The sequence below is a fragment of the Sebastes umbrosus genome, chromosome 2 (genome assembly GCF_015220745.1).
Source record: "Sebastes umbrosus isolate fSebUmb1 chromosome 2, fSebUmb1.pri, whole genome shotgun sequence".
Taxonomy (NCBI): Eukaryota; Metazoa; Chordata; class Actinopteri; order Perciformes; family Sebastidae; genus Sebastes; species Sebastes umbrosus.
In genome coordinates, this window is record NC_051270.1 from 14,014,406 (window position 1) to 14,041,891 (window position 27,486).

The 27,486-nt window shown below is 39.7% G+C and overlaps 3 protein-coding genes and 1 long non-coding RNA gene across 9 annotated transcripts in view; 2 read left to right on the forward strand and 2 right to left on the reverse strand.

The window, feature by feature from the left end:
* The first annotated feature begins 1,515 nt into the window (after positions 1–1,515).
* On the forward strand, positions 1,516–19,626 carry LOC119481265. 2 transcript variants are annotated; one of them, XR_005205155.1, is made up of 3 exons: positions 1,516–1,690; positions 1,728–1,729; positions 19,583–19,626. It is a non-coding gene; the product is annotated as an uncharacterized LOC119481265 (long non-coding RNA). The 2 variants fall into 2 exon arrangements; XR_005205156.1 differs by lacking the exons at positions 1,728–1,729; positions 19,583–19,626 and adding exons at positions 3,558–3,563; positions 15,879–15,889.
* On the forward strand, positions 1,859–8,650 carry LOC119481179 (putative gonadotropin-releasing hormone II receptor). Of its 3 annotated transcripts, none has more exons than XM_037757875.1 (4): positions 1,859–2,166; positions 3,696–4,306; positions 5,889–6,093; positions 7,703–8,229. In XM_037757875.1, the coding sequence occupies exons 2-4, from the start codon at positions 3,758–3,760 to the stop codon at positions 8,227–8,229; spliced, it is 1,281 nt and encodes a 426-aa protein (XP_037613803.1). In that variant the 5' UTR covers positions 1,859–2,166; positions 3,696–3,757. The 3 variants fall into 3 exon arrangements, with proteins under 3 accessions (XP_037613803.1, XP_037613822.1, XP_037613812.1); XM_037757884.1 differs by lacking the exon at positions 1,859–2,166 and adding an exon at positions 8,452–8,650 and having other exon boundaries at positions 3,758–4,306; positions 7,703–8,356; XM_037757894.1 differs by lacking the exon at positions 1,859–2,166 and having other exon boundaries at positions 3,565–4,306.
* On the reverse strand, positions 13,607–22,074 carry wdr93 (WD repeat domain 93). Of its 3 annotated transcripts, none has more exons than XM_037757766.1 (16): positions 21,964–22,074; positions 21,171–21,282; positions 20,680–20,881; positions 20,344–20,408; positions 19,359–19,437; positions 19,168–19,253; positions 18,513–18,597; positions 17,670–17,820; positions 17,317–17,387; positions 17,014–17,103; positions 16,753–16,884; positions 15,647–15,854; positions 15,467–15,527; positions 15,190–15,346; positions 14,823–15,009; positions 13,607–14,686 (listed from the first exon to the last, which is right to left on the reverse strand). In XM_037757766.1, exons 2-16 carry the CDS (start codon positions 21,279–21,281, stop codon positions 14,578–14,580), a joined length of 1,794 nt encoding a protein of 597 aa, XP_037613694.1. In that variant the 5' UTR covers position 21,282; positions 21,964–22,074; the 3' UTR covers positions 13,607–14,577. The 3 variants fall into 3 exon arrangements, with proteins under 3 accessions (XP_037613694.1, XP_037613685.1, XP_037613704.1); XM_037757757.1 differs by having other exon boundaries at positions 21,929–21,988; XM_037757776.1 differs by having other exon boundaries at positions 17,014–17,100; positions 21,929–21,985.
* A 1,352-nt stretch (positions 22,075–23,426) lies between these two features.
* LOC119481135 (RNA polymerase II elongation factor ELL-like) overlaps positions 23,427–27,486 on the reverse strand; it is a 31,303-nt gene continuing 27,243 nt past the window's right edge. Inside the window, exon 12 of the mRNA XM_037757742.1 lies at positions 23,427–26,652. Within this exon, the coding sequence (XP_037613670.1) occupies positions 26,542–26,652 (111 nt within the window). The 3' untranslated portion in view covers positions 23,427–26,541. The remainder of the gene's footprint in view (positions 26,653–27,486) is intronic.

The following is a 27,486-nucleotide window of genomic DNA, read 5'->3' on the forward strand; positions in this document are numbered from 1 at the left end:
CATAATTGTAACCATTTTATTAGATGGCTCTCAGAGGCCAAACCTCTGCCAGTGAAACACATTTGTAAAGATATGATCCACGTAGAACTGACATATTTTTGTGCTTCAAGTTAATTCCTTCTATAGTGTTGTCAACTTGTTTTATATGAAGTGTAAACAAGACACCCTGTTTAAAATGTTCACCACTAAGCATTTTACCTGATGACAGTGATCAGTCAGAGGTGGATTTGACCCTTAGCTTATGTGTCATTAGCTTGATGTGCTGTCACTAGACACAAGGCACTCAGCACCTGATTGGACGAATGCTTTCCCACGTGGGCTGCTGCTCCAAGCTTTCAAACCGGAAACAATATGGCGGCTCGTTTAGATACTTTCTTCTCTTATTTCACAAAAAGAGTTCACTGAAATGTTTCTGAAAACATTTGAGGCGAGAAATAAGCTGTGCAGTTGCTGAATCTGTCTTTATTTTGGATCGGCAAAGCCTAGTTTAAAAGTTTCTTGGGAGTTTCCAGAGGCGGCAAGTCGCGCTGGACGCCCATGATTTGCATAAAGTAGCCTATACCTCAACTTTATGCAAATGAGGAGTGGGCGTCGTGATGGTCTGTCTCTTGAATCGCACCGCCACTGTACCAGAATGCATTGCACAGCTGCTTACATACACAGTGAATGGGAAGTGTGGAAAGGACGGAGCCTGTGGACACGTACAATAAGGTGTAATGGGGATCTATATGTTGAAAAAAAAACAATATGCCTACATTTAAACAGAGTCCTCATGTCTGACTGACTTTTTTAGTTGCTAACTTCCTGTAAGAAGGCGGACTGAAAAGGCATGCTATTTAAAGAAACAGCGACATCTGGTGGATTTTTTTAGCGTAACATACCAAAAACCGAGAGAGCTGGCTCAATCAGGTTGAGTTAAGTGCAACAAATTTTTCAATAAGATACAGTAACTAAATATGTGCTCTACCAGACAGTCGAGAAGAACATTAAAGGGAATGTTTGTAACTTTTTACACGTACAAATCTACCGGGTCGGGATCCCATGCGCGCTCGCGTGTGGCCGGAGTCTCTGCTCCTCTGCCTGCTTGCCTTCACTCACACACCGTGCGTATTCTCGCTGTCTCTCTCCACCTCTACACATGCATGCGCGCTCACTACACACTGCAGAAGAGTTAGTTTATCTCTGAGAATATCTAGTGAATGTACAGTGGACGTTTGTGCAGAAATAAATGCTGCAGCTCCTCCTGACCAACAAAGGTTTCCTGTGTCTTGTGAAGTGTAGGGGCTCCGCAGCGAGAAACGTTATCGTGTCCGACCGGGTGCCGGTGTCTCCCTTGTTCCTTCTGACCGGTCGGAGACGATAACGTTTCTCTTCCTGCTTCAGCCCCGGCACCGACCCGCTTTTCCTGCTTCAGCCCCGGAGGCTGAGGCAGGAAAAGCCAACACTAGGATCAGCATTGATTCATGGAGAGACCTCCGTCTGGTCAGCTTACATTACTGCCAAGCAGGTGAAATATAGAGTGATCTTGTGGTTTTAGCTGACGTGTGTCGCCTCACTGTTTTGAGCGATGCTCGTTCATGTCTATGTAGAGCGAGCACAAGCGCGAGCCCGCCGCTGACTTTCGTTGACTTAACGGCCACGGGTGTTGCTGTTAATAAGCATTTCTAATTATTACAAACAGTCCCTTTAAGTTCAACACATTTTTTAATAAGATATAGTTACTAAAGATGTGCTCTACCAGACAGTCGAGAAGAAAAACGTGATTAGTTGGGATTTTTTGAGTTATGGTGATCATCAGTCATAGTTCATTCGTCCTCATATGTATTTCTTTTCTTTTCCTTAACAAATATGTCAGTGCATATGGAGCTGAGGTCAGACCACACCCCGGGCTCTCTGATTGGTAGAGATGGATAAAGGTGGAGCAGCTGGAAGCGCACTGGACTCACTGGAGAGCAGAGGAGCTGCTGCTGGACACACAGCTGGAGGAGGTGTCGGTGGACCTGCTGCTCTGCAAAACTTACAGCAGCTGAGTGAGCCTCCGTATGTACAACAACCGGGCATTAACACCGACGAGACTTCAGTCCTGCTGTGGTTTTTAAGTAGCCTACTTGGAGTCCAAGATGTGCGTAAAAGGCTCAACCTGCAGTCCTCCCTCCACTGTGCAACGTGAGTTTGCTTTGCTCGCATGTTAAGCTTCTTATAGTTTGAGGTTACATGATACTGTAGATACATTATAGTTTTGTTTTTATTGTGGTTTTGGGCTTTCAGTACACTTAGTGTCCAATGTGGGAAAAAAACAACTGTGCGCAATTGTGTCATTTTGTAGACACCAAAATATTTTATTGATTTGGGTGAATTTCAAATCATTCAAAGTCTGACTGTAAGTCCTCTCTGTATGGATGAAATCAGTACATCACACTGAATAACATATATGGAGCAGTTTAACAGTTTTAAAGGATATTCAGCATGATCTGACTTTAATAATTCATGTTGCATCTGTCTGACGTACATTATCCATATATTAATGCCATTTGAATGTCTGTATGAGTGTGTTTTTTTTTTTAAAAAAAGGAATATTTCAGGATTGATTATTGACAGAAAATGTTGGATTTCGTCAAATTATTTAAATTCCTCTTTGCTTATTTTCACCTCGATTAAAATAGGAAAATTCAAAGAAAGAGACAGAGAGAGGATGGGTGATCCCTTGTGCGTAATTGTGCTTAAATGACCTGTGCTTTATATCACATTTAATACGTTTACATGATTATTTACACGATATTATGTGTCATATGTTCTACCAACACGTCATGCCTTGTATATGATTGATAATAGCTCCTCTTTTATGGAATTTAACATGAGGAGAAAATATTAAACATGTGAGTCACATTGCTGTAAACAATCAAGGCAAACCAGGTGGGACAAAAAAACAAACGAATGGTCTCAAAAAGGCCTGAAGTTTTTTTTGGTTTTAGTATTCACAGCATCAGTGTGATGTCAGTGATACAGCTTTGTTTTGTTGTACAGGTGTGGGCACCACAATACTAACTGATAACAGCGGCTGCCAAGCCTTTATTAAATGCAACAGGACACTGAACAAGGCTTTGCATTTAAAATCACAAGTCAAACACACATACATATTTTTTTTTCTTTTTGCAGTTTATTGGGAAACAATTTTAGTTTGGGCTCACACAACAAATATTAATTACAGGTTTACATTACATGTTTTAAGATTTCAAATATTTGCTGATTGAGAAACAAATATTGTTGGTATAATGCAATAATAACTTTCATTTATTACATCTATCAATACCAAATATATATATTTTTATCTTCCTTTTTCCCCATGTTGTTATGATTACTAAGATTACTAATTGTAGTTGCATTGTAGCACCATTACATGATGAAGAAGTTTATACTATCTAATATTAGCTAAATATTCTGGATTCATAATTTCCATGTTCTTCACAGTTTGTGAGCTTCGTCTTTCAGCCTCACTGATTTGCAATGCCAATGCCACTTCCGTACACGCACTAATGCGTCCTCTTGATGTGATGTAGAGAAATGTTGTATTCATTCATGAGATATTTGTGTTTCTTTTGTGACACAAATGTGTTTGGATGACCTGCGCCCACTTCACGGCCTGTGACTCATCCGCCTTGAACCTTGTTGACTGGCTTTTTTTTGCTTTCCTGTAGTTACCAGCACTTATCTTCATGGTGGATGAGCAGAATGTTGCTTCCTCTGCGAGCCTCAGAAAATGAACGCCACCATGTGTGACCCTGCAGCGACCATGTTTCACCTGGCGACGGACCACCAACTGAACGCCAGCTGCAACTGCTCCTCGCCCCCTTCCAATTGGACCGTAGGGGGTGATGCCCTGCAGCTGCCCACCTTCACCACAGCAGCCAAAGTCAGAGTGATTATTACCTGCATTCTCTGTGGCGTATCGGCCTTCTGCAACCTGGCTGTGCTGTGGGCGGCACACAGCGATGGGAAACGCAAATCCCACGTCAGGGTGTTGATAATCAACCTGACGGTGGCTGATCTGCTGGTGACTTTCATCGTGATGCCCGTGGATGCCGTGTGGAACATCACAGTCCAGTGGCTCGCTGGGGACTTTGCCTGCAGGCTACTGATGTTTCTTAAGCTGCAGGCGATGTACTCCTGCGCCTTTGTCACCGTGGTGATCAGTCTGGATAGGCAGTCGGCCATCCTCAACCCTCTGGCTATCAGTAAAGCCAGAAAGAGGAACAGAGTCATGCTGACCGTGGCGTGGGGTATGAGTGCTGTGCTGTCAGTCCCTCAGGTAAGGTCAGGTGTCCCAGCTGAGGACACAGGCCAGAGCTCAGGACTGGTTTTCATCAAACATGTTCCTGCTCCTGTCCAAAAAGGCACACTTTACATGCACAGAGGAACATGGCCACTTCCTATAGTCTGATATAATTCTTACTTTGGTTAAATTTTTATATCCAGTGATTTATAATCTGTTCCATAAATAATCCTTTCCACAAAAACTGCCGATGAAAAAGTGTAAAATATGAGGCTGCCAGTCGCCCTCCCAACATCAGACTGAAATAAATGATGATCCCGTCAGCAAGAAATGTCTTGTCTCGTTAACATGAAAATGTATTAATCGCCATGTGGGAGGTTGTGCAGGCGAGGACTAATGTGAACAATATTAAGGGGGCCATTTAAATGTGAAGCCAGTCGAGATGTGTCTGCAGAGCAGGGTGTCCTGTGAGCATACAGGCCCATCCGAATGTTAAAGAATCTGCTTATTATTGTCATCAAATCCCATGAAGAGACCAGAATCCAACAATTAATTTATCCTGTTAAAGGTACAGTGTGTAGAATTTAGCGACATCTAGCGGTGTGGTTGCAGATTGCAACTAACTGAGTACCGCTCCGCTCACTCCTCCCTTTCCAAGACTGCGGTAACGTGAGCCGCTTAGTGCAAAACTGTGGGAACGCCATTCGTCTCGCTCACAGGCCAGCCGTACCATAACACTACTTTAGGAGCAATGGCAGTCAGCCGCTGGCTGGCGGTACCACGGTTTTGCACTCTGCAGATCACATTACCACAGTTTCACAAGCGAGTCGGAGAACTACGGTGGCCTTCAGGTAACGTAAAAACATGAAAGACTCTCTCTAGAGCCAGTGTTTAGTTTGTTCGTTCTGGGCTACTGTAGAAACATGGCAGTGCAACATGGTGAACTCCGTGAAGAGGACCCACTCCCTATGTAGACATGAAGGGTTCATTCTAAGCTAACAAAAACACAATTCTTAGTTTTAGGTGATTATACACTAACGAAAACATAGTTATGAATATTATTTAGCATTTCTGCTACTAGATCCCCCGAAATGCTACACACTGGCCCTTTAACAGATATTGTATTGTATAGCCACAGCCGGATAAAGCTTATGCCTCCATGGTTTGTTATCCAAAAATCCTTATTCTATTGGTTACTTTTTCGATCATTACAGTGAACATGGCCAGTAGTTTATTCCCTCTGAGCCATCTGCTGCTCATTTACCATTAGGCTGGAGACTGACATTTATTGATTAGTTATTGATTGAGAGATATATTTTTGTCAGTTTTTGTGTAGTGCAGCCAACAAACAGGCCGACACCTGAACAATCCTAACCAATCTCAGAAACAGATATCTCAAAACCTGGGCACATAAAACAAAAACTATCTGCATGTCGAAATAGTAAGTGGGAAAATGTGTTTTCTATCAGATTGCCAACTACATTTCATGTTCTGACAGCCTCTATGGTTGACAGCAGGAAAGTTATCACTGAATGATGACCATGGCTACCAAACACATGGGAGTAGCCATGGGTGTTATCTCCATACCTTTCTAACTATTGTTCCTTTCCCTCCTCAGTTGTTCCTTTTTCACAATGTGACCATCATCCATCCCGAGGACTTCACTCAGTGTACCACACGTGGAAGTTTTGTCATTCACTGGCACGAAACGGCCTACAACATGTTCACGTTTTCCTGCCTGTTTCTGCTGCCTCTGGTCATCATGATCACCTGCTACACCAGGATCTTCTGCGAGATCTCCAAACGACTGAAAAAGGACAACTGTGAGTTTAAAAGCTCTGTGTGGATCAGTTTACTTCTGTGATATAGCTCTTATATAACATAACTGCAGCGATTTACTTGATCCTGTTATTAGTAGAAGCACATTGATAAAAGCTGGGCTGTGCTTGGTAAGGTGATTTAATGTTTTTTTTTATCTTCAACCCACACAGAGCTGTAGAGCTTATAGTGGAAGTGACTGGAATTGTGTTGAGCATTAAAAAATCAACAATATCCCTTCCCAGTCCTGGTTACTCTGGATAATCCATAGACCCAACTGTGTACAGTTTTCATGAAATAAATCTACATAGGAAATAGTCCCTAAAATGTAAACATTGTATTCTGTGGATTATTCAGAGTAACAGGAACAATGTTTTTTTGAGAGAGATGTTCCATGCTTCAGGGACGGCAATGCCGTTCTGTTGGTCGAGCAGTCGGCCCACACTTTGGTGGCTGACAGACAGACAAACTGTCTGATGGACTGCAGTGAAATTCATGATCCCCTGACTTTTCCTCCAGCACCAACATTACCTTTTTTGATTTTTACTATCAGGTGTAAAGATTCAATTTGGTGCAGATATTCATGGTGGTCAGAGGACGAATACTTGAGTTCCGACTATGTACTTGCAAAAACTAACTGCAGCCTCAGCTGTATTTTGTGTTTAGTGCTTGTTAAGCCAATGTTAATGTTAATGTTAATGCCACACATGATCAGCAGTAATATTGCTCTGCACTGGCTGTGCCATTGTTTACCTATAGAGAGTGCAGTGTCACCTGACTAGGAGGGAGGCGCTACTCTTGGCATGGTGCACTGCTCAAAATCACCACAGAGGACTCAAAATTCTAATTATTTCAACTTTGACCTTGGTTGCCGCTGACCTTTCAAAGCGCAACCAATGAGAACAGCTGCAACTGTTGTTGTTGCCTTGAAACAGTAGTGAATGGCGTTGCTTACACTCTTTTAGGGTACATATTTTACCTGCTGCCTCTGCGAGGCTCTGCCCCCCAGCGCGCAGTGAGTGAAGAGCAAATGTCTTTATCATGTGAAGGCAGCTTGCATGCTAACACACTTATTGTGGACATGGCAAATATTATACCTGCTAAACATATGCATGTTAGCATTGTAATTGAGAGCATGCTAGCATTTATTTAGCTCAAAGCAACGCTAGTGTGACTGTAGACTGTTAAATGTAATTTTTCAATGGTGTGAGCAGAAATCTGAGACAGAAACCTTAAACCCTGGCCCATTAAAACTAAAACTATCAGCATTATAAGTGGCAAACTTAGTTTGTTTTGTTTGTTTAGTTTGCCCTTTAAAAATGCATTACAAAGCAATTATAGTGCCGTACATACACCTGATTTGATTCAGCTGTTATCATCTGGTCACAAAGGTCACATTCTAGTTGTACCAAAGCCTTCCACTGTCTATTCTCAACCTCATCCCTCTAAAAGTGAACCACTTCTGACTGAGGATTGATTATCTTTAACACTAAATCTGAATGCAAAAGGCAATACTAGTTCTACATTTTGCATATATTAAATAATTGTTTGTTTGCTTTCAAGCCTTTTATAATGTGAACTATGTTTTGTGTCTGTCATCTGTTCTGCTCCCAGTGCCTTCCAATGAAGTGCATTTGCGGTGTTCGACAAACAACATCCCCAGAGCTCGGATGAGAACTCTAAAGATGAGTATCGTGATCGTCTCGTCGTTCATTATCTGCTGGACTCCCTATTACCTGCTGGGCCTGTGGTACTGGTTCCTCCCCAACGACCTGGAGGGGAAGGTCTCCCACTCACTGACCCACATCCTGTTCATCTTTGGGCTCGTCAACGCCTGCCTGGACCCACTCATCTACGGCCTGTTCACCATCCACTTCCGAAAGGGGCTCCGGAGGTTTTACTGCAACGCCACCAAGGCGTCCGACCTGGACAACAACACTGTTTTAACCGGATCGTTCTCTTGTGCTGCCAACTCTTTGCCACTGAAACGAGAGGTGAGCCGCGCCAGCCAGGAGAGGTTCATGCTGTGCAGCGATGACCACAGCAAAGCAGATTCGACGTCACCAAGAAGCAGCTTTTTAACAGCAGACAATGACGCAGAGAGAGATCCAAACCGGTCCAGCCCTGAGAGCATCGTATGAGGAGAGTACAGGGTGGAGGCTCCCTGACAATGTTTACTACGGTTTTATTAATTCCGATTTATTCAGTGTCTGACTGTCTAATGTGTGGGGTCCGGTATTCTTTGAATAATATGTCATTTTGCAGCCCGTAGGAAAAGGCGTATGAATGCCACGATAATGCGCAAGGCATTTAGCGTGCAATATGAACGCCTTTCTTTTTTTGGTAATTTGTACGCCATGTAGTCTGTACTGACTGCAATAAACATGCTACGCTCAGAGCTAGTGACGTAGAATAGAAAGTGAGAATGACTGCTCATGGCGTGCGGGTGGAAAGGTGGATGGGTCCAACAAACAAACGCCTTTTAACCATGAGACCGGTGTTTTGTTTTCTAAGTTACGTTAGTGACGTCTGTCTTGTGTTTTTTAGTGAAGTTTGTGACGTGTTTTCTGTACATATTTTACTAAGTTTACATACTTATTTTAAGGCCTACCATGATGTTTTTCCAAAATCTAGCTAAGTGGCTTCGTTGCCTCAACCTAACTGTGGACATTACCGTAGTTTTGCTGCGTGCCGTACAAATGACACATGAAAAGCCTAAAACGCATCCTCATGACACGCAGAATGTCCTTGTAATGTCGTGCTATTTACACGCCTTCCTGTGAGACCGGGTTGCATTTTGATTTACGTCACAAATCATAACATGCTTCTGTATAAAACACAAAGGCCAAAAATCATAACTGCCATTGGTTGGAAAACACAGAACTTTGTATTTTCTTGCAAAAGGGAAGCTTCATAAAAATAAATCTGATTAGCAGATCACACCACGCTAACACGCAGTAACAAGTTTCTATTATAAAGGAATGTTTAGTGCTCTGTACATTGTGAGTTGTGTTCATCTTGAATTAAATGTGGTCACTGGGATTTGGAGTGTCTATTGTGAATCCATTGCTGTAGGAAATGTTACCAATTTTCAGCGCTAAAATTACAACAAGCGGTGCGGAGAAAGAAATAATTCTCAAATATAGCTGAACTTGTAAGCACAGCAATGCCAGGTCATTTCTGGGCAGATCTCTTATGCAAACACACTTCAATGTCTGTAGTGATGTGTAACAGTAGGATCCCTGAGGGGACTGCTGCTGCTAATCAGTGATGAGTCAAAGCGTCCAAATGGAAAGGCCATTTCGACCATTTAATTCTGACAAATTGATGTGTGGCAGAGATTAAAAAAATAACTTTAAAATCGTCTTCAGCTCTATGAAAAAAAATATTTTGCATTTTTCTTCTTTTGTTCAGTGGTTGAGACAGGTAGGTCCAGGTGCAGTAACTAAGCAGACAAGTGGGAGATTGATGATGGAAGATAAGCATAACATGCAAATTTAGAAGTAGTGTAGTGTAAAACTTTATGTAATGTCTAATAAACATGATTAATTGAGCAACATTTAATATACACATAACTCTAAAGGGAAATCTGAATAACTTAACATTCCTACATGTGTTATTTACGTATTTAGAAAAAGTATTTAATCCGGGAACAGGGGTGTATTTCACCCCTCCAGGCCTTATGTACGAGATTTTCTATGCCACTTACTACTACGGCCAAAAGCCATAATAATTTTAAACTGAGATAAGAAACTATATCCATTCTTTAAATTGATGCCTATATCACCCATCTTTCATTAACTTCTTCTGCATGAATTTACTCTTCCTGAATATGAAACTGAGTACACCAAATAATTTCATTCACAAATACATAAACACAGTGTGCCACCAGGATCAGAAAATTTGTCCTTATTTTAAATATGACCTTAGACAAAACATTTTCAATGTGTCCAGCTGATGGCTGTAGCTTCATGTGTACCATCCCAACCAGTGGGCAACTCCAGGTCTGAAAAGTGAAGCCAATGCAGAAGTGCCTTAAACTTGCATTCTTTCTAACAGCCAGCAGGGGGCAACTCCTCTGGTTGCAAAAAGAAGACTGGTTGTATAGAAGTCTATGAGAAAATGACCCTACTTCTCACTTTATTTATTACCTCAGTAAACATTATAAACATGAGTTTATGGTCTCATCACTAGTTTCAAGTCTTCTTCAATACAGCATGATGTTCAGTTAGTAAATTATGGTCTCATTTAGAGTCAAATAGACCATAAAGCAGGGTATGCTTTAGGGCATGGCTACCTTGTGATTGACAGGTCGCTACCATGGCGTTGTTCGTGATTTTGTCTTAGAACTTTAATCCTTTCAGTGTGTTTTCAGTTCATGAAAGTTAATTATAATCTTATTGGTTGCTTAAAAATGTCTTATTCAGCGTTCGATTGTACTGAGCTCCACCCTCTTGTGTCACTTCTGGTTGCAAATAACCAAGATGGCAACGGCCAAAATGCCGAACTCAAGGCTTCAAAACGGCTGTCCACAAACCAATGAGTGACGTCACGGTGACTACGTCCACTTCTTATATACAGTCTATGGTCCCAACATGTGGGTGGTATACTGTAGATTATAAAACGGGTGGCTCAAATCAAGCAATCTAATTGGTTCATAGCTGTGATATAATATCCTCATAGCACTGCTATGACGTCTAATTCCTTTGCACTTTCAGGATCACTCCGCGTTTGAAAAAAAAAACTTTAGTCTAATGGTTTCCTGGTTGCTTAGCGACATTAACTTCGACCTCCTGTGTGGCCTAACTATGGAGGAGTGGATTGAGCACTCTCCAGAAAAAGAATCCACCTGCTATTGCTCAACGACATGTAGAGCTCTTTAAAGAGGAGGTAGACCATCTGGAAAAAAAAACAAAATGAACAGAACACCGTTACGCAAACGAAATGGGCAGTGAAATGCTTTGACGACTGGTGTAGGGATAAATGTGTAGTTTTAGATCCTAAAACAGTGTCAAAGGAGCGGGTCAATGAAATTTTACGAGATTTCTATGCCACTGTCTGAAACGGTAAAGGCAATCTCTATGGCCTGAGCAGTTATTTTGGTCTCTGTGCTGGACTTGCTGGTGTCTCCTCAAAGACACAGAGTTTACAACGAGCAATGGTGTATTCACCGATGTTGTGAAAACCCTCAAAAGGAAGGATTCAACACAACAGTTCATCATGCGTTAATATCAGAAGATGACTTCAAATCGATAAAGAAGGTGCTGGATCGTAACACTACTGAGGGGCTAGTAAACAAAGTGTGGTTTGACGTCTAGCTACACTTCAGGCGTGGAGGAAATGAGGGCAATCGGCTGCTCAAACCCACATCATTAACCATCAAAAGAGACGAAAACGGGCAACACTAGCCTTCAATGAGCATACAAAGAATCACAATGACCCACTGGAGAAGAATAAAGAGAGCACAAGGGGAGTCATGTATGAACAGCTTGACAATCCTCTCTGCCCCGTTTCATCTAGAGAGAAATATTTCTCCCACCTACCCTCGGATGCACCAGCCTTCTATCTTCACCAAAAAAGAAAAATGATCTGCGGTGTTGACGACGTTAAGTACAGTATCGTTAGCAGTAAGCATATTCTTCTTTTGCTGATTATTATGGTACCATAGGGTTATTTAAAAAAAATCTATGTAGGGTAGTCTACTGGCTATCCTGGCTGTTCATGACCTATAAGCTACAGCCTTAACGTAAAAAGTATCATCTGCTGTGTACTACAGGAACGTTCGAGAGCCAATGGGCGTCAATCATCTTGTGACAATGCTGCCCAGAATATGCAAGCAAGCAGGAATGTAGCAGAAATACATCAACCACTGTCTCAGCAGTACCATACCAGTACCATAGCAAGTCAACTAGTTATTAAAGTCATCAAAAAATAAATATGCTAGTGTGGGCTACGTTCCAAGTCTGGTGACCTGTCTAAGGTGTACCCCGCCTTCGCCCAATGTCAGCTGGGATTGGCTCCAGCACCCCCGTGACCCTGAATAGGCTAAAGCGGTTACAGATAATGGATGGATGGATGGGCTACGTTCCATAGCAACTGCATCCATAGCAAAGGTCTCAGTATGTGCAGGCAGAGGTAATAATGTTTTGATTAGAAATAAGTTAAAATTTTTGCTATAATGGCTGTTTCTTACAGTAGTTTATTCTTGGGGTCGCAGTCGGTAGTCCTTGTGTGTTAAATATGTTGGCAGGAGGGTTATGGTTGAGGGTTAAAGTGGTGTTGAAGCAGGGGGTGATGACGGCAGGTTTGTTTTTGCATGTTATAATAAAAGAAAATGTTGATGAAGCAAAAATGTCACAAGCAACTTACTAATGAACATCAACCCAACAGCAAAGACTGACAGCAATTAAAGTAAAGTTTCTGTCTCGTTGTAGAAGCTTAGTTTAATTTAAGAGGACATTGCTGCATTGTTTTTACTGTCCGACCCCCCCCCCCCCCCCACCCACTCCCGTAACAATTCTGATGTTGACAATAACACATGCAGGCTTGTTGAATAGAGCACCTGCGCTTTCATTACGCTCTCAATCACATTTGGCTCTTTGGCATCAACCCTCAGTAAAGCTTTTCAGAAATTCAAATGAGGCATTCAAGCACATATTAAAATCTGTATCAGTACCGGTTCATTTTCACAGAGACACACCACAGTATGATCTTGATATATCTGGTGAAGATGAATTATGCAACAATGTAGATACATATTTCAATGCCAACAATAGGAGAGACGCCATACAAATTATCCAAAAACCACTCCGTCAAATGAACATCACAAGCATATTCTGGCACAAGAATTCCCCTTATTGTTCTGCCACCAATCTAAACTAATACAGAAAGACAATCAGGAACAATTCAAAAGACGCACATTGCTGATTGTTTATAGATGAACAATATGCTCTCTGATAGATTAAGATCTTCTGAATCATTTTCATCTGATTTGCTGTGGCTCTAACCTGAGCTGAACCATCTGTCAATCATACTCTTATCAAAGCCAGTCAGGTGAAGAGCAAAAACATCTTTTCCTTTGAGAAAAGCCATCAGTGCCGTTCTTCGCTCTTCTTTCAATTAAGAAATACTCTCCAGTTCTGATATAACTGATGCTATTGTAGCAGCTACACTCACGTCTTTGGGAGTGGTCATTGTTGTTTTGAACAGTCGCCTCTCCATGTCGCTGCACACACCTAAGCCACGCCTGTAGCTGCCAGTAGCTCCTCACAGGATGCTGATTGGTCCATGATCTGGCTTGCCATACAAAAACGCATTACTTGAGCCTGACAAGATGGATTATCGCGAGATATGAGTTCCAGCGATTCTTGCGTGATCTTGTTGAGAATCTAGCTGCCGTGCAAAGTAACTGTGACCCTGGTGCTCAATAAGTAGGGACAATATTTAATGGTTGAAAATAGAGCACTCAGCTACTGATTCTGCCCACCAGCCATGTATTCATGAACCTGAAAAGCAAGGTTTCTGCTTTTGATTTATTACAAAGAAATGCCTTTAAAACAGAAATTGAGTAATTATTTTCACTTTACATTTTGCTTCATATTGGGCTTACTTCTCAGTGCGGTCAAAGAATTAAATAAAACGTTTGTTTTTCTTTCCATTAAATTAAAAACTGTATCAGTGGCATGAGACTGTTTAGCTGCACAAGAACATACCGCTTCTATTGTTACTGCCTACACCCAAACTAAACCTATACTTTCAGAGTATATACAAAGTCCTGAATTGGTATTTTAAAGACTGAAATCTCTGCACCCTGTCCTGTTTTTTTAGTGTCTTCTGACATTAAAAACATGGCATATGAAACATTCAAGGACCCCAAAGGCAACAAAAAGCCTCCGTGCCATGACTGAATACGGCCCAGTCATAATCAGCCTGAATACACTCATCCTTTTAAAATACACATTAGAGACGTCCTTCCAGCACCACAGATTTAATATTTTTGTCTAATTCAACACAAGAAACATTTATTTGAAGAATGGACACAGTCCTGCAACCTTTGATCCAATTACCATGGCATTTACTGCTTACTCCAAGCTTTTACTGTTTGCTTACATTTAGCCATGCTTTTATTATTTTTACTGAATTCTGAAGATTCAATGTTACAGTGCTAATGTCATAAAAATGCAGTTTGTATTCTGCCCAAAGCTTTATATATTAGGAGACTGTAAGGTATCTGCTTTTCAACAATAACTCAGACTGCTTTTTTGATTTGATTAGACGGCAGTTTGAAATAGAAAAAAGAAAAGAAAGGATCATTTTGTATATCATCTTTGTATGACTGATGACACGGAAAAATTATGTGTGTGTGAAAATGAGCACTGCGTGGAGAGTAGAATAGTGCAATGAAGGTGGTGGGAATTAGAAGAAGCCTTTAACCAACATAACATTTGTACAATAGTACCTCTGTGCCAAAAAACATTTGTTGTAGTTCTTCAGCTGGCTGCAGCTCTGCTGTGTCTCTGTTGTACCATCACTGCAGTTTCCTGTAGCTGCTTCCATGTCTGCAATATCGCTTTGTCCCTTTCATCCACAGACAGCGCTCTTCACATGAAAACACAGGAAACACATGACAAGACACTACTTTAACATTCAGCTAAGAATTGTTTACATATCATCTGAGTCTTTTTGGGAATACATTTTGAAATACAATGTGGCATAAAGACACAAAGAATGCAACCTTTGTTCGAGGTAGAGATTGCAGTTTTCCTCTAGAGTGGCACAGCTCAGTGTGTTTTGTCGTCGTGGAGAGTCTGGAGGTGAAACAATATACTGCTTGATGATGCCACGCTTTCCGAAATGGAAGATGAAAAGCTGACTCCGGCTTCCTCCTTTAGATGACGCACTGCAGCTAGGGTCCTCATCACCTGCGTAAGACATGAAAGCCTTTTCAATTTCATGTAACCATGTTTGTACAGCTTTTTCGCTGACAGATCCACGTCAATATGAAGTCAAACTCTTCTGGAACGTCACCAGTGATCCCCTCAGTGCTTTTCTCTTGCTGTGGGGTAATGCAAAACAAAACTAAAATGTGGCTTTGGGTTTACCTTGTATGAACAGAGTCTGCTGTTTGGTGTTCAGAGCATAAACAGGATTGCAGGGAGTGGAAATCAGATGAGTTTTTGGAGGAACCAAGAAGCACACAGTGGTTTTGTTGATGACATCTTGGAGGAAGATTTTTCCATTTCTTTGCACCACAAGAGACTATTTGAGGCAAGAAAAATAAGACAGAAGGACCCAAAGAGTCAAAAAGTATAATATTGTAAATTCTATGGAAATTAATTTTCATTTTAAAATATGTATCAACAACTTTAGTGTTTCTACCAAACCCTGCAGGAACGGCACTGATGCAGTGACAGTTGGGAGGTCCCCGCTGTCTTTTGGCCTGTAGAGATATAGGAAACAATGTGAGAAAATGTTGTGTTTGACACAATATGATTTCATTTGACAGGAAAGAGTTAGACGCTTACATTTAATTTAGGATATATGTAAAATTTAGGTGACCTTTCAGAGAGCTGCATGTGGCAGGATTGTTCCCCTCGTCCTGTGGTGACTGTATGAATTGCTCCACTTTTACACAACACCAAAAGAAAAACTTTTGCTAAAGTAAAAGTCTGGGAATCATCGACGGACTCGGGCCAGTAATCCACAAATTGCATCCTGAAGAAGGGACTGTCTGTTGCTGACACTGAGACAACAGACAACGGAGACCCTGAGGGAAAGAAAAGAAGATGAGAATCAAACAGGCCATAACCTTGTTTATATGATAGAAACCTCTAACAAGCAAATATGTCTGTTAGCTGGTCAGTCACTCACATAAAGTGTCATTGCATCTTTCCACAAACTGATTCTACCTCATTATCTCTTTTCAGTGAAGTTTCTTTTCTTTTCTTTTTTTTGTTGTTGCTAAAACTGCATATGGATACTATAGGCAAAAATATGATGTTTGCAGATTATTTGAAAATTCAAAATTGTTTAAATGTGGCTTTTCTACAACATAACAACCGAGAGCTTTCAATTAAAGGTACAGTGTGTAGGATTTGGCGGCATCTAGTGGTGTGGTTGTAGATTGCTCACTCCTCCCTTTCCAAGACTGCGGTAACCTGAGCCGCCGAGTGCAAAACCGTGGTAACGCCGATTGCCTCGCTCAGAGGCCATCCATACCATAATAACACTACTTTAGTAGCAACAGAAGTCAGATGGTGGCTGTCGGTACCACAGTTTTGCACTCTGCGGCTCACGTTACCACAGTTTCACAAGCGTGTTGGAAAACTACGGTGGCCTTCAGGTAACGTAAAAACGTGAAAGGCTCTTTCTAGAACCAGTATTTGGTTTGTCCATTCTGGGCTACTGTTGAAAAATGGCCGAGCAACATGGCGGACTCCGTGACGAGGACCCTTTCCCTATGTAGATATGAAGCTAACAAAAACACAATGATTCTTAGTTTCAGGTGATTATAATATTTTATACCATTTCTGCTAATAGATCCCCCGAAATGTTACACACTGTCCCTTTAAGATAAATCGAATAAACTGTGTTGCTGTAGCTAAACGACACTGGGGTCAGATCTGATAACATTGTAGAGATACCTGACCATGAGATTTGCTCACCAGACTGCCTGTCCCACACACACACCAAAGCATCATCGAGCCCGAGAGCTATGTAACGGGTGCATCTACTAACAGCAGAGCAGAGGATTTCCTTTGCATTCGGCCACAACACATCTGGCACGAGTCCCACATCTGCTCCAAAAAGAGAGAAAGCTCAAAACCAGAAATGTATGCCTATTACCCTCTCTAGAACAAAGAAACACATACAGTAGACGTGAGCTATTATCAACAGGCAACACACCCAGCAGATAAATATCCTACCTGGTTTGTTCTTTGGTGCTTTTTGCAGCAAATACTGAAGGAGATTATGGCTGCCACTCCACCACACACAGACAGCAACAGGCAATGCTGCTGAGAAAAGGTCAGAGATTGAAGATGACATTAATAGGAACATAGCCACTGCAGACTTGAAAATGTCTTGATTGAGTCCACAGGGATTAATTAGCTGGCAAATTACTTTTGGCAAATGTTTTTAATGGAAAGGGCTCTGAAACAGTACGAGCCAATCATAGAAAATTAATATACTCAACACGGAAATTTCTCCTCCCCGCCTCAATTACAAACCTGGCTGAGACTTTGCTTTACTGTCACCAGGAAACTGACCACAGGGAAGAAGAAAGTGCTGGGTGCAACATCTGAAAAAGAGTCCATGTAACTGATATGAAACAAGAACATGGCTGAGCATTTGCATTTACATTTCATGATTTACATGATTCACAGGCAATATTACCAACGGCACAATTTTGGTTTCAGAAGGGGGGATGGAATCAGGAGGTCCTGAGCCCAACCAGATTATAAAAATATACTTAAGAATATTTCATGCAAAGACTTCAATCAAAGACCATGTTAAGTATTACATGCATTAAATCTACAACAGAGCTATCATGCTGATTATATTTGTGTGAACTTTATCGTACCTTGGGCTTTCATTTGTTTTCCTTTTTCCTGCATCTCTATCGAAAGACCGTTCCTCCCATTGATGACTGCTGCTGGTGTCTACGTCCAGAGCCAAACAGTGTGTCAAAAAATCCGTCAGCTGCACGTCAAGTGAACCATCCAATGCCGTCCCTGCAAAACAGCAGAAACATGCTGGGATGATGGGCCTCATGCAGCAACACTCGTTTAAATGTCTCTTTTATTTTCTCTTCATTTTCTGTTAAGAGCAAAAAATAAGAGAAGTTAACTTCACTCCAGATGCACCAAATTTTCTTAACCATCCAAATCTGCTCTTACCCAGGTGTGATGAATGATGAATCAGCATAAGTAACGCCCCCTAAAGACTATATAAGGGCAGGTGTTGTGCCATATGCAAAAACTCTTTCACATGCCCAATAATTGGAGAGATGCCACCAAAAACTGCACTTGCACATAGAAATTCGATAGAGAGTTAAAGCAAAAACAAAAAAACACTGGTGAATCCCAGAAATCAGTGGATACTGACAAAATTAGAACAAAATAAAATAAGAGGATATTTGTTTGTATATCGCTTCCTGCATGAGGTCCATTGAGTCTTAACTGGAATGTGTGCAAGTGCTTATTCTATTACTTTTATTTGTAACAGCAAAAAAGATGACATATCTGTCGGGACACTTCAGTCATTAAAACAAGAGATATAGTATATAATCACTGACAGAGATGCATACAGGCACACACACCTCTGCATCTACACCATCACTTCCACTTCCACACACAATTTTCTGTTCTGTTCAATTACACCACACTATACTTTTAATACACTGTTGTTTTAGATACAATTATACCTGCTGGAATGTTTGGTGGCTTGATTTTAATCACAACTGGCTCTGGAGATGATTTCACATCCACACCTCCAGTTGAGTTTGGGTCCTGAGGATAAAAAGTAGAAATGTTTTTCTGAAATTGTAATTCAATTACATATAGTAGTATCTGGCAGCAGTTAAACTGGCATACATTTTATTTAAAACTACGAATCCCCCCAAAAAACTGTTTGAAAAATGCTTTCCAGCCATGTCTGTAATAACAGAGAAGAAAGGAGGGGGAAATGTATTATTATGTATTATGCTGAATATGTGTACAAAGGTGAAGAACACACAAAAAATGGCAGCCACTCTGGATTGCAACCAGTTTCAAGGGTAGCGCTCTTCCTCCGGCTGCATTGAGTCCAAGCCATAGACTCTATACTTTTTGTGTTCTTTATGTCATTATGTGCCTGTATTTGTGCACATTTTTTGCATTTTCTGATTATTCAAGATTCAACTGCTCCCCTCCTTTTTTCTTTGTGTTCAATTTAAAACTAATGACTTAAATAAAAAATAATAACACCAAACTAAGTTCAGATTCAAATGGCAGTTGACAATCAAATGTCACTGTTAGTAAGATGCCTAATACACAATCATGTTCAAACCAGCCTACCAATCAAATTTCAGTAATCAATACCTGTTTTTGTGATTGTGCCATCTCTAACTCTTTCAGCCATGCTTCTAAAGGGAAGTGGTAGACCTCAAGCCAAACGGCACCGTTACCTGATAGAGATGTGAAAATCACGTGAATCAATATTTGATGGTGAAGTCTTTAATTAAAATCATGAAATGAAAATAGCTCAAACTGAAAGTGAAGTCCTTACTTACAGCTGATTGATGCAGCTCCATAATCTCCCCCTTCAGACAGTTCAAATGTCAAGCAGATGCTTCTTTTGTTGATATCTTCCTGATAATTGAAGGAAATTTAAAGGAATTACATAAATTCAAAAATGAAAAGTATATCCTATAAATATTAGGGCTGTCAATCAATTAAAATATTTAATCGTGATTAATCGCACATTTGTTTTATCTGTTCAATTTGTACCTTAAAGGGAGATCTGTCAAGTATTTAATACTCTTATCAATATGGAAGAGGGAAAATATGCTGCTTTATGCAAGCATATGTATATATTTATTATTGGAAATCAATTAACAACACAAAACAATGACAAATATTGTCTAGAAACCCTCACAGGTACTGCATTTAGCATAGAAAATATGCTTAAATTATAACACGTAAACTGCAGCCCAACAGGCAACAACAGCTGTCAGCGTGTCAGTGTGCTGACTTGACTATGACTTGCCCCAAACTGCATGTGATTATCATAAAGTGGGCATGTCTGTAAAGGGGAGACTCGTGGGTACCCATAGAACCCATTTTCATTCACATATCTTGAGGTCAGAGGTCAAGGGATCCCTTTGAAAATGGCCATGACAGTTTTTCCTTGCCAAAATTTAAGGCAAGTCTGGAGCGTTATTTACCTTCCTTTGTGACAAGCTAGTATGAAATATTTGGTACCGATGATTTCTTAGGTCTTTTAGTTTCATATGATACAACCTACAACCTCTGAAAGATCGATTGCGTTAATGCGTTAAAGAAATTAGTGGCGTTAAAACAATTTAGCGTTAATGCGTTATTATCGCGTTAACTTTGACAGCCCCAATAAATATATACAACATTTTGCAAAACAATGACATAAAAGGGACAAAAAACAGGTTGATTTATCCTCAACATTCTGTAAGTACCCTTATACACATAAAAACATTTTATTTCTTGTAGTGAAAGAAAAAAAATTAAGATTCTTATACGCACCATGACGTTAATGACACTGAGGGGGTGAATGCCTTCACAGTGATATGCAAAGACTCTGGCAACACCTGCAGTGGAAAATGAAAGCAGCTGATGTCAGTATTATGATAGATTTTAACACTTTGTGAAAACCTCTTGGGGGTTCCCAGTTTTGACCTTTCTTTCCTCTAACTCACAAGCGTTACTGTCTCAGTGCAGTACAGTAATAATTTATGACTTCAGGATCAAGCATTTTAAGTGTACAAATAAATGTCAATCTGTTTTTGTAAAGATGTGAAAATCCGACTATCTACACATGTTTTATGCAGGAGAGGGATGAGAGAGGCGTACTACTCATACCCATATCATCAACAGTGCCAAGCAGATAGGCCTTCTCTGCCATTCTGGTCATTTGAATAAATGTAATTTCCAGTCCGTCCTGCAGCCACTCTGCAGCACAGATCAGAGAAGATGCGCACCACACAGACAAGCCCTGGGAGTGACCCAGGCTGAGGTACCGACCGTCTTCCGAGCATGCCAGGCAGTTGGTGCTCTCTGGAAGCTGGCGGATAAATCACAACAAAGAAAAAAATGATTCCCACAAATTTTTTCAATACATTTATTTTCACTAGAATAAAAAGCTGGGGCTTTGTGTGCCTGTAGAGCCTTTTGGACATATTTGTTACTGGGCTACACAAATAATCCTGATTTCATTTGACATTATTCAAAATAATACACAGTGTACAAAGAGTTTTGCAAGATGAATTGTCAAGCATTCGACCTTTAACGTCTCTGTCATGAACTCATTTCCAGAAAAAATAACCCAATGACTTTAAACTCCCCATCCGTACCTGTGTTGCAACGGACAGTTTCAAACTAGGTGTTTTCTTTCTGGATGTCTCTGTTTTGCAAGCTGCTTCCATTTCTGAGTCTGAGCTACCTCCTCTTGTGTCCATGGGCATCCTGAATAATAAAAAACAAAATGTATACAAAGTATTTTGAGTGTCATTAATAACTGTCTTTATTGTAATGTTGCTGGAAAAGAGTGCACACACTTTCCTTGTCCTAAGTTGTGTCTAACCATGCAGACATAAATGCAGTGGTGGAAGAAGTTAATCTTAAGGATCAGTTCCACATGGTAAAAATGTAAAAAAATACCCCATAACAAGTAAAGGTCCAGCATTCATACTGAAGACCAAATGAACTATTATCATCAAAACCCTATCAAAACTAAAAGTAGGCCTACTCATCATACAGAAGTGCCTCTTTTAAGAGTGTTACATTATATATATTGGATTATTACTGATGCATTAACTATTAATTATAACTATCATGTATGCTATTGGGTAATCTAATCTGTAGCAATACCAACATATTTTATAAGATGATGTTTTGTAAAGTGTGAATCTACATTAGTCAACCTAGAGAGTAGCATGAAATAGAAACACTCAGTAACGTTATGTACACAGATCACCTGTATGTGTAGCTACAGCACACAAAGCGACGATAAACGTGCATATAATAAAGTGAATAACGCTAGCTACAACATGAACGGAAATAAGAGCTCATAGTGACCTTTGGTTAGCTGTAAAGTTAAAAAATACATCACCTGTAAATGTCATTTCATGTCGCCAGCTAGCTTACCTTAATTTATCACACCGTCAGAGGGTGCTAATGTGTACAACGGTCGTCATGACAACTGTTGCCATGTCCACGGAGGTCTGCAGAGCAACCTGGTAGTTAAGCAGCAGGCTTATTATATATTATATATATATAGCCTACTCTAGCTATAGACTCATCAATAGCTCCAGGGACATCAATTATTATTTTTTTTTTTTTTAAATGTTTTATTGATTTTCAAAGATTTTATCCCACACAAATAACAGATACAAAACATGTATAAGTCAAACAAAATAGATATTTATTTTTATTTTTTATAGATATTTATTTTATTATTTATTTTATTATTATTTTATCATTTATTTTTATTTTTATTATTTTTATTTATTGACGGACTGTACACACTATGTTCACCCATTCACTCTGTATCTTTTATATCTCTATTATTGTTTTTATAATTTTTGTATACCTTTACCTCTCCTGTGTTTCACTGATGTTTGCTGATGTTTGCTGATGTTTGCTTCTTTGACACCTGAATTTTCCTCCGGGGATTAATAAAGGTTCATCTCTCTTCTTCTCTTATATCATACATCAGATCTGTTTACAAAGTTATGTCCAAATTCCCTTCCCTATCCCCTCCCTACCCATCTATCCATCCATCCATCCATCCATCCATCCATCCATCCATCCATAGGATCACAGGTTACAGAATACATTTAGGTGCATGAAGGAAGGATATACAATAAACAAAAGACAGGAGGGGTGGAAATAATTAGGAAAATAACTTAGAAAAAAAGAGAAAAATAAAATAAAATAAATAAAAATAAGATAAAAGAGAGAAAAAAGAAGGGGGGATGTGGGGCTGCTCACTACTGTAATATGACATTCATGTTTTCCACTCTACTCTTCGTCAAGGGGTTCCTGCTGGGTTTCAAATAAACTATCAAGTTTGCAAGTTCATAATTGGGTAATAAATGGATTTTAATCCAGTCTCCTCTGTTTGTTTTTTCCCCCGAAAGTGGTCGTTTATAGAGCCTTCCTGATCAATTAAAGAACTAAAAAGACTTTACTGTCAGAGGATTTTTTTCACAACCTGGCAACCCAAAAGTTGTGTATGAATGGTTTATAACAGATCTATAAAGGCATCAATAAATTATTTATTAAGTTTATTAAAATAATTTACAATTCCTTTATAATCGGTGACTTATTAGAAAGCAGTAGCATTTTGTTTACAATGTTGAGTTTTATGCAATAATTACTTTTTTTTTGTGCTTTTGACTGTATTTTGCCGGTGTCTTAATTCCATAAGCTTTTTCGTGTGCAAAAAATAATCAATATACCAGCGAATGCAGACAAACATCACAGTCCAGTAGATTTGCAGACAACTGCACAGCTGAACAATGTTGTGATTGAAGAAAAGATGAATATGAAGATGAATGATGTGAATTACCTGCATAGAAAAATCAAAGAGCAGGGCTCGCAAAACGTCAAAATCACTTTGATGTTTTTATTCTTTTGAACTTTGCACAACAGGAAAAGAGAAAGTAGCCTATACATTTGTAAAATACAGTTCATAATGCTCTTCTCTGTCTCCTCTGTGACTAAGATGAGGCTTTCCCTTCAGCAGGTACATAAAAACACATACTGTGCAGTACACACTGGTGACTTGTAAATATTCAGCACCAGCACAAAAAACAAAACACCTTATGCATTTTTTTTTGCAGTTTGTGATTAAGACTTGCACAGATAAATAAAATTCATTTAGTGATTTTGGAAGAAATATGCTGTCCTCAAGACCAGCGAGTCATTCATCGTACTCAATGACCCACAGATAATTATGGTCTCCATCAAACTCAAGAACCCTCTGATAATTATAGCCTTCAATCAACCACTTGACACTATTATACCTGTACTCCCATGAAACCTTTTAATAAATACCTCCCACTACCTGCAAGTGATTGAGCATTGTTATTTCAACAATGGCGTTTTTGTGCTTGAAATACAGCAGAGATCACTGTAGACAGTCTCAGAGCTGAATCAGATGGGTAGTCAATAAGAATATCAGCCGCAGTAAAAACCAAAGTCCTACTGATAAATACCTGACCAGATGTCTCAATGATGATTATGTAAAAACAGAGTACCAGAATGATTACAACCGATGAGTAAGTAGCCAATCAAACTGTGCATTAAACATTATTTAAATTACATCATGAAACATTTCTTTCGGAAAGTGATGTGAGAAAGCCACTGTTGGCATTCATTTTTAACAGTGAAATTGCTAAGACAGGTTTAAATGTAACAGCTAACAGTAATGTAAGGCAGATAACAGATGTGTGTTGATAATGACCCCTTGTTGATATTGGCAGTTTGAAGATTTTGTCCTATAAAAAGTGTAGTCTTAAGGCTTCTACGTCATCGACTGTGTGATAACATTCAATACAAAAACTGTAACCATGAAGAACAATTACAATCTGAATGGATTTTTTTACTAGCCTGCTGTTTTCAGACTGGGTTTAGTGCAAAAAAACCAAAAACTGAAAGGGCACTGGTTATTAACTGGAAACTGAAGGATATAAAACCCTGCAGGCTAGTGTTTAAAATAGTACCAAAACTGGTTATGATGAACCCATTCGCTCTCCACAACTGTGTCAGGTCAGACAGAGAAAACACATATTATATTAGGCAAAACTTTGATCTGCTCACAACCTGTCCGACCTGCTTGGAACAAACACTTTGATCTAATAAGACCTGACGCCTCGAGCTGAGGACACCTACAGCGCAGAATGGAGGAAGGTGGCTTTAAAATAAATACATCAGTAGTTCTAAGAAAGAAAAAAAGAGAGAAAGACACTTCTTTCCAGTGGGTAAGAATACTTTAAACTAGACTTCAGGCCTGATTAACAGTGTCAGTAATGGCTTTCGGGAGAAAAATCAACCTTCCTCACCAAATTATTGCAACAGCCATCAAGCATTTTGGTCCCTTTACCAGTCACTCAAAGAAAAGGGGGTGTGGTGAATAAATACTTTAAACACAAGTGCATTTGGGAGACCGCATTTACCTCAATCTTAACATGTCAAACCATCTGAATATTTTCTCATTGGAATCAGCTGCTTTAACATATTAGCATGTTTTTTTAAGAATTTGAATTTAATGTCAGGACCTAATGCTCCAAGCCAATCAGATGGATCCAGGGTTGCGTCCGAAATCCCATACTAATAATGTTATTAAGTACGCTAAAACAGTACGTGAGATATTTTAGTATGTCCGAAACCTCAGTATGAAACTAATAGAACGCAAATTGCATAGTATTTCCGGTGAAATATCACAGTATGCAACGCTGGACCACTTTGGAGGCATAAATATCCCACAATGCAATGTGGAAGGGACGACAATGTTCATAACGGATGTTGACGGACGGCTCTGTAACATCACTAACGCTTAAATTTAACTGTAAGTATAACATTTCACTTTGCTAGGCGTAATGTATATTTTTAATTAGTTCAGACTTTATGATCCTCACAAATCGTCGTTTTGGTCACGAGGTTGTCGTGGGTTATCATGGTTACACGATTTGACAACGTAAATTAATGCTCAGTGCGTCCCAAAAGATACATACTAATGTTTATTCGCACAAAAGTATGTTGAACGATAGTACACCTGTTGAGTATGTAGTGCATAGTATGCGATTTCGGACGAAGCCCAGGTGAACAGTACGACCCCCTTACTGGCTGCACTGCAAAAAAATCCTCATTTTAATACAGCACTTTATATATATACATATATATATATACATACATATATAGCCTAAAAGCATTATTTTCTGCCAAGGGGTGAGATTATTTCACTTGTTTCCTATACCAAATCAACTTCTTTTTAAGATTTGATTAAAAATCAGGTTTCAATATCTTGCTGCTAATGCAGCCACTGCTTTACACTACTCTTGCTTCAAGATAAATGCCTGAAACATTAAGGGACAAGTGGAATTACCTCACACCATTTACATAATAAGACATGAAGGCTGAATCTGAGATGAGACAACTCTTTTTTTTGCACTGGGCCACTTCAATCATGTATCATTAATGAGGCAACTTTGATATGGAATTGAAAAGTACACTGCATATTTAAATCTTTAGATTTATAAAAAATAAGAAAGAAAAGAAAGGGGAAGCCTGACTGGAGCAAAAACAAGCATCAAAAACAAAGTACGTTTTAGTCATATTTCCTTTTCCATATTTCCATCAAAATGACTTACACCGACACTAGTTTTAACAACCTCGCAAAAACTGTTACGAAAATTGTCTGTCATGGCAATTTGATGTGCACAGATGCTTTCCAACATCTAATCCGCTGCCTCTCCCTTGGACTTTTCACATCAATGAGACATCCCTTAAGAAATGAAACTAGACAAATAGACCTACAAATACCAGAGTGAAATCTGCTACTGATTTATATCAGTGGTGCTCACAGCATCATCCGTGGTCCCAGCAGAGGCAGTCCGTGTTGACGTCTGCAGTTTCATCCAAAACCTTTTGTTTGACACTGTTGTTTATGCAAAGAAGGGGGGTTCCATATAAAAGATCTGCTAAAGGGGAGAGCCAGTGCTATGAAGAAACCTGAGAGACATCATAGTCTATGATGAGCTGTTTGATGTAGGACAGTTTCTCATGGAGATATTCGCAGCGTTTCTTCTCTTCCCGGTAGCCTGGGAACTTCTATGGAGAGAGGAGAAAGCGGTTTTAAAACTAGTTGCAAAAGGATATTTTCTTAATCTCAACCAACAAATAAACAGTTTGCCCTCAGCCGAGTGAGGGATAATAATCTGAGGATGACAAATATCTGAACTGTTGATGAAATAAATGGTTATTTTTTACATTTTGTTTTACAAAGTTAGGAAAGCAATGTTTAAGTCAAGCCTGTTGTTGCCTTACATATAAAATAATGATCCCAGTCATTTCCACACAGTGAGGCTTATTAATTAAACACTGGTATGGGATCGGTACTCGGTATCGGCTGATACCCAACGCCCCGGTATCGCTATCGGTATTGAGACTGAAAAAGTCAGATCGGTGCATCCCTAGTCCAGTTACTAATGCAACAGCAAGCACATCTAAGTGAATATTGGCAGAACACTGATGCTGAGAGAAAGAGCTATGTGAGAGTCCACAATAAACTAAATTGATAAACAAGGAGTTTCATTTGTTTGGTAATGCAGTGTATTGACCACTGACAGTTATGACCTTTTCAAATGATTTTTAAGTTGTCCTTGAGCAATATGTCTGGCATTTCAAGCAGCTGATGAGCATTGATTAAAAAGAGGAGTCGTGTTTACACCGTGCAAACGGTTCAGTAGATGATTGGTGCTGTTTACAAATGTGCTTTGGCTTGTCTAATATTGGAGTCTTGCTGAAAGTAATCACTCAAGGTTTCTGCTTAAATAACATGTAGGTATCTTATAATATGTATTCCAGTACAGATGTGATATGGAGCTAAAAGATTCCAATGTGATATCTTTAGGAAGACGAAAACAAACAAACAAACAAACAAAG

What these genes read in the sequence shown, in the direction of transcription:
- wdr93 (XM_037757766.1), bottom strand. Translation starts at nt 21,281, where the DNA reads ATGCCCATGGACACAAGAGGAGGTAGCTCAGACTCAGAAATGGAAGCA. An exon ending in TAAAGCAAAGTCTCAGCCAG is followed by an intron (nt 17,104 to 17,316) that starts GTTTGTAATTGA and finishes ACCTTTTCTCAG; the next exon opens with CAGCATTGCCTGTTGCTGTC. An exon ending in AGCACCAAAGAACAAACCAG is followed by an intron (nt 16,885 to 17,013) that starts GTAGGATATTTA and finishes TTTTTGGAGCAG; the next exon opens with ATGTGGGACTCGTGCCAGAT.
- LOC119481179 (XM_037757875.1), top strand. Translation starts at nt 3,758, where the DNA reads ATGAACGCCACCATGTGTGACCCTGCAGCGACCATGTTTCACCTGGCG. An exon ending in CTGTGCTGTCAGTCCCTCAG is followed by an intron (nt 4,307 to 5,888) that starts GTAAGGTCAGGT and finishes TTCCCTCCTCAG; the next exon opens with TTGTTCCTTTTTCACAATGT. An exon ending in ACGACTGAAAAAGGACAACT is followed by an intron (nt 6,094 to 7,702) that starts GTGAGTTTAAAA and finishes TTCTGCTCCCAG; the next exon opens with TGCCTTCCAATGAAGTGCAT.